Here is a 13886-nt window from a genome sequence, read left to right as displayed (position 1 = left end):
GCGACCGCCGTTTCAGGTCTTTAAGATGAGGTAACCACGTGAGCCTCGAGTCAAAAATGAGCCCCAGAAATCTCACCGTGTCTTTAAAAGACAGAATAGTGTTCCTCAAGTGCAACTCAGGAAAGGTGAAAATCGAACGAGAACGGTGAAAAAGAACACATACAGACTTCTCGGTGGAAAACTTAAATCCACTCTTCAGCGCCCAGTCATCCAAACGCCTAATCGTAAGTTGCAACTGACGAGTTGTCGTTGCAAGGCTTGAAGAAGAGCAGAACAAAGAGAAATCATCCACAAACAAAGAACACTGGACAGGACTTTTCACTATGGACGTAATGCTATTAATAGCGATGGCAAAGAGAGTCACACTTAAAACGCTACCCTGAGGGACACCATTCTCCTGCTCAAAGCGATCAGACAGGACGTCACCAATTCGGTATCTAAAATATCGTGGCGAGAGGAAAGACTGAATAAAAAGAGGAAGACAACCACGAAAACCCCATTCGTGAAGCTGCTCCAGGATGAGACGCCTCCAAGTGGTATCGTAGGCCTTCTCGATGTCGAAAAATACACCTATAAGGTGATGACGGCGTAGGAAAGCTTGTTGTATAGCCGCCTCCAGGAGGGCAAGGTTATCGAAGGTGGAACGAAACCTCCTGAACCCACACTGAAAGCGACTAAGGAGTTGCCGGGATTCGAACATCCAGACAAGGCGGCGGTTGACCATCCGCTCCAAGGTCTTCCCTATGCAACTAGTGAGGGCAATACTACGGTAGCTACTTGGGCTCGTGCGGTCTTTCCCAGGTTTTAAAAAAGGGATTAAAACTGCCTCACGCCACGCGTCAGGAAAGTGACCCGACGCCCAAATGGCATTAAAAAGTGCGAGGAGGATTTCTTTGTTGCGCATTGTGAGGTGCCATAGCATACTGTAATGGATCCTGTCGTGACCAGGGGAAGTGTCACGAGCTCCAGACAATGCAGAATCCAGTTCCCACATAGAAAAAGGGCAGTTGTAAACTTCATGAGAGGTGGGCTGGAAGTTCAGACTACACCTCTCAGCAACCGCTCTATGGCGCTGGAAACCTGGATCCTGACTGGTTGTGGCAGTAACTGTCGCAAAATATGCTGCCATAGTCTGGGCAATGTCTCGCGGATCTGTGTGGAGAGTGCCGTTATTCATTACAGCAGCTATGGGGCACCTCCCTCCTCTGCCAGAAATTCTCCTAATGGTCTCCCACACAATGGAACTTTTGGTGGAACGATTAATGGTGTTCAGGAACTTTTGCCACGACCTCTTCTTGCTCTCACGAATAATGCGGCGACATCTCGCCCTCGCCACCCGAAAGGCTGCAAGATTCTCAGCAGTCGGCCGACACTTGAACCGCCGCAGGGCCGCACGCCTGGTCCTGATTGCAGAGCGGCATTCGTCACTCCACCAAGGCACAGGTGGCCTTTTCCGGTGGCCTGTGAACTGTGGAATGGATGCTGCAGCGGCGTGGTGGACCGTTTTGGTAATATGATCCACCCACACCTCAACATTCGCACAGTGTTCGAATTGGGCCAACTGGCTATAAAGTGTCCAGTCAGCTCCACTGAGCACCCATCGTGGTGGTCTCCTTTCGGGGCCCACGCCATCTGGCAGGTGAATCCAGATTGGGAAATGATCACTGCCGTGCAAGTCAGCGACCACTTCCCAGTGAGCACTAGCGGCAAGAGCTGGAGAGCAAAACGAGAGATCTATGGCAGAGAACGACCCAGTCGCCGTGCAGAAATGAGTACTCTGTCCTCCATTGAGCAAGTAGGCACAGGATGACAGGAGAAGCCTCTCAATTGCTCTACCCCTGGGGCAGGTAATTGCAGAGCCCCAAAGCACATTGTGGGCATTAAAATCACCACAAATAATGAATGGCTTGGGGAGCTGTGTAAGAAGGTCGGTGAGAGCCGCTTCATCAAGAGCATCATGTGGGGGCAAGTAAAGTGAGCATACAGTCAATGGATGACGCACGTGCACGGACACAGCGACGGCCTGTAGAGTCGTCGTAAGTGAGAGAGGCGAGGAATGGTAGTCCGTCCTGACGAAAATACCTACGCCTCCTCTAGCTCTCTCTCCACTCAGGTCGTCCTTTTTGTGGAGTGTATAGCCTCGTATCTCAGGGGAGTATGATGGATGGAAATACGTCTCCTGGAGACAGAGACACAGTGGGCTACCCTGAGAAAGTAGACGAAGTTCCTCCACATGCGTCCTGAACCCTTGCAAGTTCCACTGGAGTATGGGAGCCATCTATGTTGGGGGTAGCACCTTCATCCTGTCTCTCCGACGGGGTGGGAGACCGCAGCAGGTGGAGGGGCAGGCGTGGGACGAGATGATTGCCCCACACATACATCGTACTCCATCAACTCTGGGGAAGAGTCAGATGAAGCCTCGCGTAAAACAACATCCGCATGGTCAGATGGTTTACCACGGGATTTGACCCGCTGTTGCTGCTGCACAGTAGCTTTCTGTGGCTTGGTGGACTTTGGGGGAGCGGATGTGGGAGTGGTAATTGGCGCACTGGGCTTGGGGACAACCTCAGCTGTTGGAGGCGCGAGGGGCTGGACCAAGTCCGCCACTGTACCTTTGTCTGCCGTGCGAGGAGGGGCTACTGGCTCTGGAACACTGGCTGCGTTGCAAGTGCACTGACAGCTACAGGTGTTAGTGCCAACACTCACCACCTCAGTCTGCGTTGAGGCATCGACTTTTGGAGTAGGCTTCTGTACCAGGGATGCAAAAGATGTAGCAAATGTGGGAGGTTGCATCGACTTATAAATCTTCTTGGCCTCACCATAGGGGATACGCTTGGTTGTTTTTATTTCCTGGACCTTGCGTTCCTCTAAAAATATGCGGCAGTCCCTACTCCAAACAGGGTGGTTCCCAGAGCAATTAATACATTTAGCCGGAGACGAGCAACCAACTCCTTCATGAGCAGCCTGACCACAGTTTCCACAAGTCGCTTCGCCTTTACAGCCTAAGGTGGTATGCCCAAAACGCTGGCATTTGAAACAGTGCATTGGGGCCGGGAAATAAGGCCTCACACTAAGGCGAAGGAAGCCAGCTTTAACATGTTCGGGAAGTTTTGTGCTACTGAAGGTCAGAATAAAGGAGTCGGATTTGACAAGAGTGCCATCAACCCTCTTCATGATGTGTTGGACATCAACGATACCTTCCGGAGCCCACTCACGTTGCAGTTCTTCCTTGGGAATATCAGCTAGATCCCGGCATGTCACAACACCTTTGCTATAGTTCAAGGTGCTGTGCAGTTCAGTGTCTATGGCATACTCTCCAAGGCATTTAGCAGATTGGAGGTTAGTTGCTTGCTGAGAAGTGGAAGTTTCCACTAGCAAGGTCCCATTACGTAAGCGCTTCACCGATTTTAAGGAGCCACAGATTCCCTCCAATCCCTTTTGAATATAGAAGGGCGAAACCTTCTCGAAACTACCCTCCTTCCGTTTCACAATGAGAAACACATTCGGATTACCAGAATGCATTCTGTTACCTAAGACTGGAGTTTTCAAAGAAGCGCCGGAGTCAGGGGGACTGACTGCACGGGCCCTCTTAAGAGACTGGGTGTTAGAACCTTCCAGCGGCCCACCCTTTCCGCTGGGAGGAAGAAAAGAGGATTTCGAAGGATCCATCTCGGTCCCACGAGCAGCTAGGGAACTAGAAGTCCACCTAGACAGAGCCCCGCGTGCCTAGGTAAGCCTTATACAACTGAGGTGCGGCAGGTTCCCCAGAGGTTGCCCGCTATCGACTGTTCCACCTCAACAGCCATGCATCTCATCGGCGCGCAGCACACCTTGAGATTGAGGGGTTTTTTATAGAGGTTTATTCCATCCTCGCGATCCGGGCGGTCAAGCCAAGATCCCCATTCCCTGAGACACACAACGTTCCACCGCCGCGCCGCACGGTGGTCGTTGAAGTATGCCCAGAGGTTACGGTGACAGGGGACTGGCGGCGCTTACCAGTCCCCAGCTCAGGAACCCCGGGGTCATTTGTCATCTAGCCATCCCTGCTTAGCCATTCTGCACTTCCAGTCAATCTCATTCCTTTTAGCCTGCTTCATTTACTGCGTTTTTATATTTTCTCCTTTCACCAATTAAATTCAATATTTCTTCTGTTACCCAAGAATTTCTACTAGCCCTCGTCTTTTTACCTATTTGACCTCTGCTGCCTTCACTACTTCTTCTCTCAAAGCTACTCATTCTTCTTCTACTGTATTTCGTTTCCTAATGCTCTCTCTGAAACTCTCTACAACAACCTCTGGTTCTTTCAGTTTATCCAGGTCCTATCTCCTTAAATTCCCACCTTTTTGCAGTTTCTTCAGTTCATAACCAATAGATTGTGGTCAGGGTCCACGTCTGCCCCTGGAAATGTCTTGAAATTTAAAACATGGTTCCTGAATCTCTGTCTTACCATTATATAATCTATCTGAAACCTTCCAGTGTCTCCAGGCCTCTTCTATGTATAGAGCCTTCTTTCATGATTCTTGAACCAAGTGTTAGCTATGATTAAGTTATGCTCTGTGCAAAATTCTATCAAGAGGCTTCCTCTTTCATTCCTTACCTCCATTCCATATGCACCTATTACTTTGCCTTCTCTTCCTTTTCCTACTATCAAAATCCACTCACTCATGACTATTAAATTTTCCTCTCCCCTCACTATCTGAATAATTTCTTTTATCTCATCATACATTTCATCAATCTCTTCATCATCTGCGGAGCTAGTTGGCATATAAACTTGTACTACTGTGGTAGGCATGGGCTTCATGTCTATCTTTGCTACAATAATGCATTCACTATGCTATTTGTAGTAGCTTACCTGTGGTCCTATTTTTTATTCATTATTAAACCTACTCCTGCGTTACCCCAATTTGTTTTGTATTTATAACCCCGTATTCACCTGACCAAAAGTCTTGTTCCTCCTGCCACCAAACTTCACTAATTCCCACTATATCTAACTTTAACCTATCCATTTCCCTTTTTAAATTTTCTAACCTACCTGCCCGATGAAGGGATCTGACATTCCACGCTCCGATCCGTAGAACGCCAGTTTTCTTTCTCCTGATAACTATGTCTTCCTGAGTAGTCCTCGCCTGGAGATCCGAATGGGGGACTATTTTACCTCCGGAATATTTTACCCAAGAGAACACTATCATCATTTAACCATACAGTAAAGCGGCATGCCCTCGGGAAAAATTACGGCTGTAGTTTCCCCTTGCTTTCAGACGTTCACAGTACCAGCACAGCAAGGCCATTTTGGTTAATGTTACAAGGCTAGATCAGACAATCATCCAGACTGTTGCCCCTGCAACTACTGAAAAGGCTGCTGCCCCTCTTCAGGAACCACACATTTGTCTTGCCTCTCAACAGATACCCTTCCATTGTGGTTACACCTATGGTATGGCTATCTTTATCGTTGAGGCATGCAAGGATCCAATATTACTTGCTTACTACAAAACTTTAATATTTTATGGAAAGTCATTAAAATGTCAAGAAGTAGGCAAAGATTACAGCTACAAAGGATAATGTCAATCAAGAGATAGGACTGCCAGTCAGTGTACAAGATACCATAACGAATTAAACTAAATGACAATGTTTTGACTGATAATTCAGACTCTTGAGTACTTTTTGCAACTACTTTCCAAATTTAACAGCAAAATTAGGAATAAATGATTCAGTTAAAGAAGCAAGAAAGAGAATACATTAAAAATGTCATTCCATAAAACTTTATGCTACAAGAACCAGCACCAACATCCTTCTCTGAAATTAACAGAATTATAAAAACTCTATGTCAATGTCCTTCCACTTAATAGTCAGCAAAAAGAATTTATAGTTTTTGCAGACAGTAATAGTGTTTCAATAAATCCCATTAAAGAGGAAGCCATTAAAGAGATTATCACTGATAATTTTCAAAGAATTATTTAATATGTCTCTGCAAAGTGACTATTTCTTAATTCTGATAAAATGCACTTATTAATCTTTGTACGACCAACATATATTATGCACAGGAATAACACAAGAAATCTTCTATGCTATAACAGCATCTACTTTCCAGGAGTTTTTCTAGGATGGCTTCAGTATTTTTGACATATTGGTGCTGAGTTTGAACTCCATTGTATTATTTGCAAATTTGATACTCTCATAGTGTGGGGTTTTTTGAACAGTTACATTTTATTTGATTGAGCCTGGTCTCATACTGGAGGGGAAAGTAATTGTACTCGGCAAAACTCGTGTTTCTTTTTTTCAATGTGAGTACTTGATATTTATACAAGTTTGGAATGGTTTTTAGATTTAATTTTGCAAGTGGAGATCTGCAAAGATGTTTCTTTATAAATTCCACCAAGGATAGCATTACATTTTTCTGTGATTTAACATTTGAGTGTATTAGGTATTAGTTTTTCAAAACCAGCCCCCCCCCCCCCCCCACCCCACAAAGTTATACTGCACCTAATGACTGAAAGAGAGATTGAGATTCTTCGGTCAGCTTACATGAAAATGTAGCTCTGTTTATGATATTCAGCTTTGAGCTTACTTCAGTTATACAGTGCATAGATAACTTTCATAGAATTTAATTTCAAACAATTATGTTTAACCGATATTTCTAGTTTCCCAAGCTTCTGCCTAATATGACTGATTAAGTCTTCATCAGTTTTGTAGCAGCTTATTACTGTTGAATCACCTGCACAGATGATGGTGGCAGACTGAACCTGTCCTGGTAGGCCTATATAATTTATAAACAGTGTTTGTAGAAGGAGCTTAAACACTTTGTTTAGGATATGAGCACAGGTGTTGTATTGGTGCTCTGCCATCATGGTCTGAGCATTAAACAATTTGCAGTTATTTATGCGGTTCGATTTATGTTGTAATGTAACTTCACTTGTAGTTGTCTGCTATTGCACAGTAAATTACTCACAACTCTTGTTATATATCATGATGTTTTGCCTACTTACATAGATGACTTCAGTTTTGAGTGTACTGTTATTGTAGTGTACAGCGGAACCTCAAATACTGAGCATAATTCATTCCAGAATCTTACTCGCAGTGCGAAACACTAATTCAATGAAACAATTTATCCCATATAAATTAATGCAAAATATGATAATGCGTTCCATGCAGAAAAAGTACTAAACGTTTTACCTTATTCATGTCATTTATTCACAGAAAATTATACATACAGTATTATGTACTTTATTATTCATGATACGTAACTAATTCTTTTTTACTGGAAATCTGTCTGTAATCATTTGTTTCTGCTAATGCTTCAACACTTGGCAAAAATGCAACATAGCCTTATCATCAAGTAAATTTGTAGCATGCATAGCCACTGCTTTATTGGGATGATGATTTTCAAGGTACAGTGCAACCAATTGCAATGCTTTCAGCATTTCTCTTATATCACCAGAAGATTGCTGCTTTGCTATTGCCGCCTCCTCATCCTCCTCTGAAGAACTCCTTTCCACAAGTTCCTGCTGTGAAACACACTGCAACTCCATAAGCTCTTTGGTGGTCATTTCTAGGCTGTGATATGCCACAAGCTCATCAATATCATTGTTATCCTCTTCTAGTCCCATGTTCTTGGCCAAATATATAATCTCATTGACTACAGGCTCCACAGGTACTGACTCAAATGCCTCAAGGTCACATTCAACAACACACTATGGCCAAAGCTTCTTCCAAGCAGAAGTGAGAGTTGTCTTGATAAACCCTTCCCATGCCTTTCTGATTAGCTTAATAAATGTCGAAGTGGTATTTCCAAAACTCTCTTAGAGTGAGATTGGTAGCTTCAGCCAACTCAAAGCAATGCTCGAAGAGTGCTTTAATGTAGAGCTTCAGAAAGTTAGAAATAATCTGCTGGTCCATACGCTGAAGTGACGGAGTGGTGTTGGGAGGCAGAAATTGTATCTTGATGAATTGAAATCCTTCAAGGATGTGGTCTTGTAGGCCTGGAGAATGGGCAGAGCATTGTCCATAACAAGCAACATGTGGAGTGGCAGATTCATCTCAAGCAATTATTTTTTCACCAAAGGACCAAACATTTCATTGATCCAATCACAAAAAAGATCACGTCACCCAAGCCTTGTTGTTGGACCTCAACATCACTATTTTTATGAATTAGCCATACTTTCGCATCTTCCAGTGGAACAGCCTTCATCAAAAGTTTGGTTGATTATGAGAGAGAATGGTGTGCAATATTATGACATATTCTTTAACTGTTTTAATGGTAATTTCATTCCAGTCTACAGAGTTTAAATTTTTGGTGACAATATGACTTTCAAAATATCAGAACTGTCAACAGGGAAAACTTAAAAGTCTGTATCATTTCATTTTATATACCGTTTCCTCATCTTGATGTTAGACCTCTTAATTACTTATTTTAACCATTATTTGACTTGTGAGACTTGTTGACAATCACCATTTATTGTTATATGAGAAAGCAATTATTAAATATATCCTGATCTCAGTTCTGAAATTATTTTAGTTTATATTTGCTGAAGTGTGATCACCGACTGAACACCTGATGAGTCTCAGTTATTTATTATTCACATTTTCTTGACTAAAGTTCCCACATTTTTGCTTGTGCAGCCTGTATATAATCTTGGTAATGATATTAAAGAGCTTCATTATTTGATACTACCACATTTAGAATCAATATTTCTGTTACTCTATAATTACAGTTACTTAACAATATTAGCTACACACGTATCTTTTCTCATAATTGGTCAAAATTAAAATTAATGGTATCAAAATGAAAATTTTCTTAAGAAAACTGTAAGACTAACAAAGAGGCAGAATGGTTGGCCTATCCTTATCTTTAGGAGGTGAAATTCCAGGACTGTCAATACACACTTTTCATCACAACACCAAATCGGTCGTCTCATCCTGGGAGCCCCTCCTTTGCAGCCTTCCCTAATCTACTACTCTTTCTTCCCTGAGGAAGAATCTAAAGCTATCTTTTTTAAATATATCTAGCAACAGTAATGGAAATTTGCCCCTTATGTAATTTTAAAATTTAGATTTAATAGGTTTGTAGCTACTAGGTGCTTTAAATGTGAAATAAATTTGTCATAAGCTTTTACACTAAGGAACACTGAGCTACTCTGGTATCTAGGAATAAAGTATATACTGGTGATCAGCAGGTTACATTCTTTACATTAAATGCAGCTATTTTCAAATGAGATATCTTCATTTAGAAACTTACAACTGTATCCGATTTCATAGTTTACCGTGGGGTGAAGCAGTATGTAACAGCCTCCAGTCTTCTGGATGATAAGTAAATGATGATAAAAAAATTTAAAGTGTATCTCACAAAATCATTTAAATCCTTGTATATGATTCCAATCAACAACATATGGAATAAAATAAAACTGATGATAAGAAGTAAAGTAAGATACATTATGTTATACCCGAGCAGTTGATGAGCTCATGACTCTGAGCTCGTGTTCCAGCTAATTCAAGGCCTGCTTCATCTACACACCAGCAGCTATTGGAATTACACTGGACAGGCTCAAATTCACCACTGTGGGTACATTCAGGGATTCTTACAGGTTCTTGCAACATTCGGGAATGTCTCTCAGCTTCTTGTTTTAACTGCTCACAACCTGCAACAAGTAAACAAATCTTTCCTTAAAATCAATGCACGCTATTGTATTCTCACTTTACATTAAATATGTGGTAAAGGTATGAATAAAGAAACTTCAAAAGATCAATGCTGTTCACATACTAGAAAATGAACCTTTCAGTAGAAAAATATCTGTAATGCAAGAGATTATACATACAGTAAATTCTTTAAAAATGACAGTGTCCTTACATCGAATAGTATCTTTTTGTTCTATGGTGCCGCTTTTGAAAACATTTAAACTGTGATAGACCAAACATTAGAAAAAAATATTGAGCTAAAGTGATAATTGCATTATGAAGCTTTCAGTCAAACATGTTAAAAATCTTTGTCTGGTGCACCAACTAACCACAAGCTAAGGATAAACACTAACAATGACAAAGTTATGTTGGTAAAGTGGACAGGCCTTTGACAGCAAACTATGTCAAGCAAGTAAACAAATTCTAAAACATAATCAGTGGATGGATTTTGACAGTTACAAACACAGAGTGCAAATAGTGAGAGGCAAACAGTGATTTTAGCAACAAAATAGTGCCTTTAGTGAAAATACAGATGACAATCATTTGCAATTTGTCATTACTAAAAGTGTGATTACTTCAGGTTTGCCTTCCATTTCAGTTACCAAAAATCTAAATCTACACTCTGTAAGTCACATAATAATGTTTGGCAGAGGGTACTTTGGGTATATCTACCATCTCCCTCCCTTCCTATTCCATTTGTGAACTATGGGCGGGACAAACAGCTATCAGTAAGCCTCCACCTATGCTTGAATTTATCTGATGTTACTGTTATGGTCATTTCATATCTGATGTTACTGTTATGGTCATTTCATAAGATATGTGTGGACAAAGGAATATGTGACAATTCTTCTTGGGAAGCTCCTTTTCATAATTTTAACTGTAAATGTCCATCTTGTAACTTCAGAAACTGGAGTTGGATGAGTATCTCCGTAATATATTTTCATAGTGAAACATGCCGCAGTCTTTTGGATTTTTTTGTACCCCCTAAGTGTCCCAGACTGATGGGCACTACCAGGAATTGCCCAAGCATCTGTTTTGTAAGCCACCTATTTCATGGCTTAATTGCATATCCACAAAATATCTTCCAATACCAGTCTGACAAGTAAATCATCCTACAATTACTTTCATTTGTGTTTCTTTCATTTTCATCTCACTCTGAATCCACATCTCTACACTTTTTTTTTTTGCTGTGACTTCCTCTCGTGACTTAATGTACAATTGAACAATAATTCAAGGGACAGCAGCCAGTTCCTGCATGCAGTATAAACCTCTGTAAGATTCCCTCACCTACAATAAAAATTTACACTGTGTGAATGAGCTCTTTTGTCTTGGAATACTTTTAAATAATAAATAATAAATAATAATAATACTAATACCGGGAAAAGAATAGGCCTCCGGTATGTTCTGCCAGTCATAAAAGGCGACGAAAAGAACAAACCACTAATAGGGCTAACCACCCTTTTAGTGTGATTAGTTGGTTCAGGACAGAACTAAAGAAGCCTCAGACAAGCGCCGTCATGGTCGGGGACAACGCTTGAACCCTACGCCCGCCCACAATGGTAACGACACTGCTAGCCAACTGGAAAATGATTTAAATCCAAATAGAGGTGTTTTGCAGGATATGCTTCCTGCAACCACCCTAGAAGGAAAACAAAGACAGAGGATGAGATGGTCAGATGAAGTTAATCGACACCTCATGTTCTGTTATTACCAAGCAACAAACCTAGGAACCAACACAACTGGATACAGATCACAAGTATACACAACATTTATTACCAGATACCCAGAATTAAAATTTTTAACAGAACAACGACTAGCTGATCAGATCTGTGTAATAATCAAAAATAACAGGATACCCCAGTTAGAATCAGAAAACATCAAACAACAAGTACAACAAATACTGGAACAAAATAATGTGCAATCAGAAGAAGAAGAAAATACAGTAATGGACTCAAACATCCAAGAGCAAACAAACAAAGAACAACACACATCAATTAAACAATCAGAGGAAAACGAAATCTTAAGACAGCCACCAGAACAAGCACAAATAGAACACGAAGTGACACACATGTTAGATATAGAAGAAAAATTTCAGCTGACATATATAGAATAGAAAGACACAAATACAGACATTAGACCATTCTTGCATAGACCGCCAAATAAGTCAAAACAACAATAAAAACTATCAACACAATCATACACAACAAAATAAATGAAAACACAACTATGGAATGTTTACAACTACTGGTTTATATAGGAGCACTCACTACACTAAATATACACACTAGGCAGAGATCAGAACCAACCAACACACAGAAGAAACCCACAAAACCAGCATGGCAACACAGGCTACAGATCAGAATAGAAAAACTAAGAAAAGACATCGGACAGCTAACACAATTTATAAGAAATGAAATGTCAGGGGAAAAAAAAGGGTTAGGTAAAATCTCACAACAAGAAGCTATAGAGCAATTAGATGAAAAGAAGCAGAAATTACAAGCATTGGCCAAACGACTTAAAAGATACAAAAAAAGTGAAAATGGAAGGAAACAAAACCAAACATTCAACACAAACCAAAAGAAATTTTACCAGACAATAGATAACACACACATTAAAATAGACAATCCACCAAACATAACAGACCTGGAACACTTCTGGAGCAACATATGGTCAAACCCGGTACAACATAACAGGCATGCACGGTGGATACAAGCAGAAACAGACACATACAAAATGATACCACAAATGCCTGAAGTGATAATTTTGCAACATGAAGTCACCCAAGCAATTAATTCTACTCACAATTGGAAAGCCCCTGGAAAAGATAAAATAGCAAATTTCTGGCCAAAGAAGTTCACCTCAACACATTCACATCTAACTAAATTATTTAACAGTTACATTGCAGACCCATACACATTCCCTGATACCCTTACACATGGAATAACTTATCTGAAACCTAAAGATCAAGTAGACACAGCAAACCCAGCTAAATATCGCCCCATAACTTGCCTACCAACAATATACAAAATATTAACTTCAGTCATTACACAGAAATTAATGACACATACAACACGGAACAAAATTATAAATGAAGAACAAAACGGCTGTTGCAAAGGAGCCCGAGGATGTAAAGAGCAACTGATAATAGATGCAGAGGTGACATATCAAGCTAAAACTAAACAAAGGTTGCTACACTACGCATACATTGATTACCAAAAAGCTTTTGATAGTGTACCCCACTCATGGTTACTACAAATATTGGAAATATATAAAGTAGATCCTAAATTGATACAGTTCCTAAACATAGTAATGAAAAACTGGAAAACCACACTTAATATCCAAACAAATTCAAATAATATCACATCACAACCAACACAGATTAAGCGTGGAATATACCAAGGAGATTCATTAAGTCCTTTCTGGTTCTGCCTTGCTCTGAACCCACTATCCAACATGCTAAATAATACAAATTATGGATACAATATTACTGGAACACACCCACACAAAATCACACATTTGCTATACATGGATGATCTAAAACTACTGTTGTTGTTGGTGCGGTCTTCAGTCCTGAGACTGGTTTGATGCAGCTCTCCATGCTACTCTATCCTGTGCAAGCTTCTTCATCTCCCAGTACCTACTGCAACCTACATCCTTCTGAATCTGCTTAGTGTATTCATCTCTTGGTCTCCCTCTACGATTTTTACCCTCCACGCTGCCCTCCAATACTAAATTGGTGATCCCTTGATGCCTCAAAACATGTCCTACCAACCGATCCCGTCATCTGGTCAAGTTGTGCCACAAACTTCTCTTCTCCCCAATCCTATTCAGTACTTCCTCATTAGTTATGTGATCTACCCATCTAATCTTCAGCATTCTTCTGTAGCACCACATTTCGAAAGCTTCTATTCTCTTCTTGTCCAAACTATTTATTGTCCATGTTTCACTTCCATACATGGCTACACTCCATACAAATACTTTCAGAAATGACTTCCTGACACTTAAATCTATACTCGATGTGAACAAATTTCTCTTCTTCAGAAACGCTTTCCTTGCCATTGCGTCTACATTTTATATCCTCTCTACTTCGACCATCATCAGTTATTTTGGCCCCCAAATAGCAAAACTCCTTTACTACTTTAAGTGTCTCATTTCCTAATCTAATTCCCTCAGCATCACCCGACTTAATTCGACTACATTCCATTATCCTCATTTTG

At 40.9% G+C, this 13886-nt stretch overlaps 1 protein-coding gene across 2 annotated transcripts in view; it reads right to left on the bottom strand.

The window, feature by feature from the left end:
- The window catches only part of LOC126259575 (balbiani ring protein 3-like), a 265154-nt gene that overhangs the window by 105391 nt on the left and 145877 nt on the right, over nucleotides 1–13886 (bottom strand). For both annotated transcript variants that reach the window (XM_049956482.1, XM_049956483.1), the window contains one exon: nucleotides 9438–9632. In XM_049956482.1, coding sequence (XP_049812439.1) covers nucleotides 9438–9632 — 195 coding nt within the window. The remainder of the gene's footprint in view (nucleotides 1–9437; nucleotides 9633–13886) is intronic.

Source organism: Schistocerca nitens, chromosome 5, assembly GCF_023898315.1.
Source record: "Schistocerca nitens isolate TAMUIC-IGC-003100 chromosome 5, iqSchNite1.1, whole genome shotgun sequence".
Lineage (NCBI taxonomy): Eukaryota > Metazoa > Arthropoda > Insecta > Orthoptera > Acrididae > Schistocerca > Schistocerca nitens.
The sequence above is the reverse complement of the archived record's forward strand: the minus strand, read 5'-3'. Positions and strand labels throughout refer to the sequence as shown.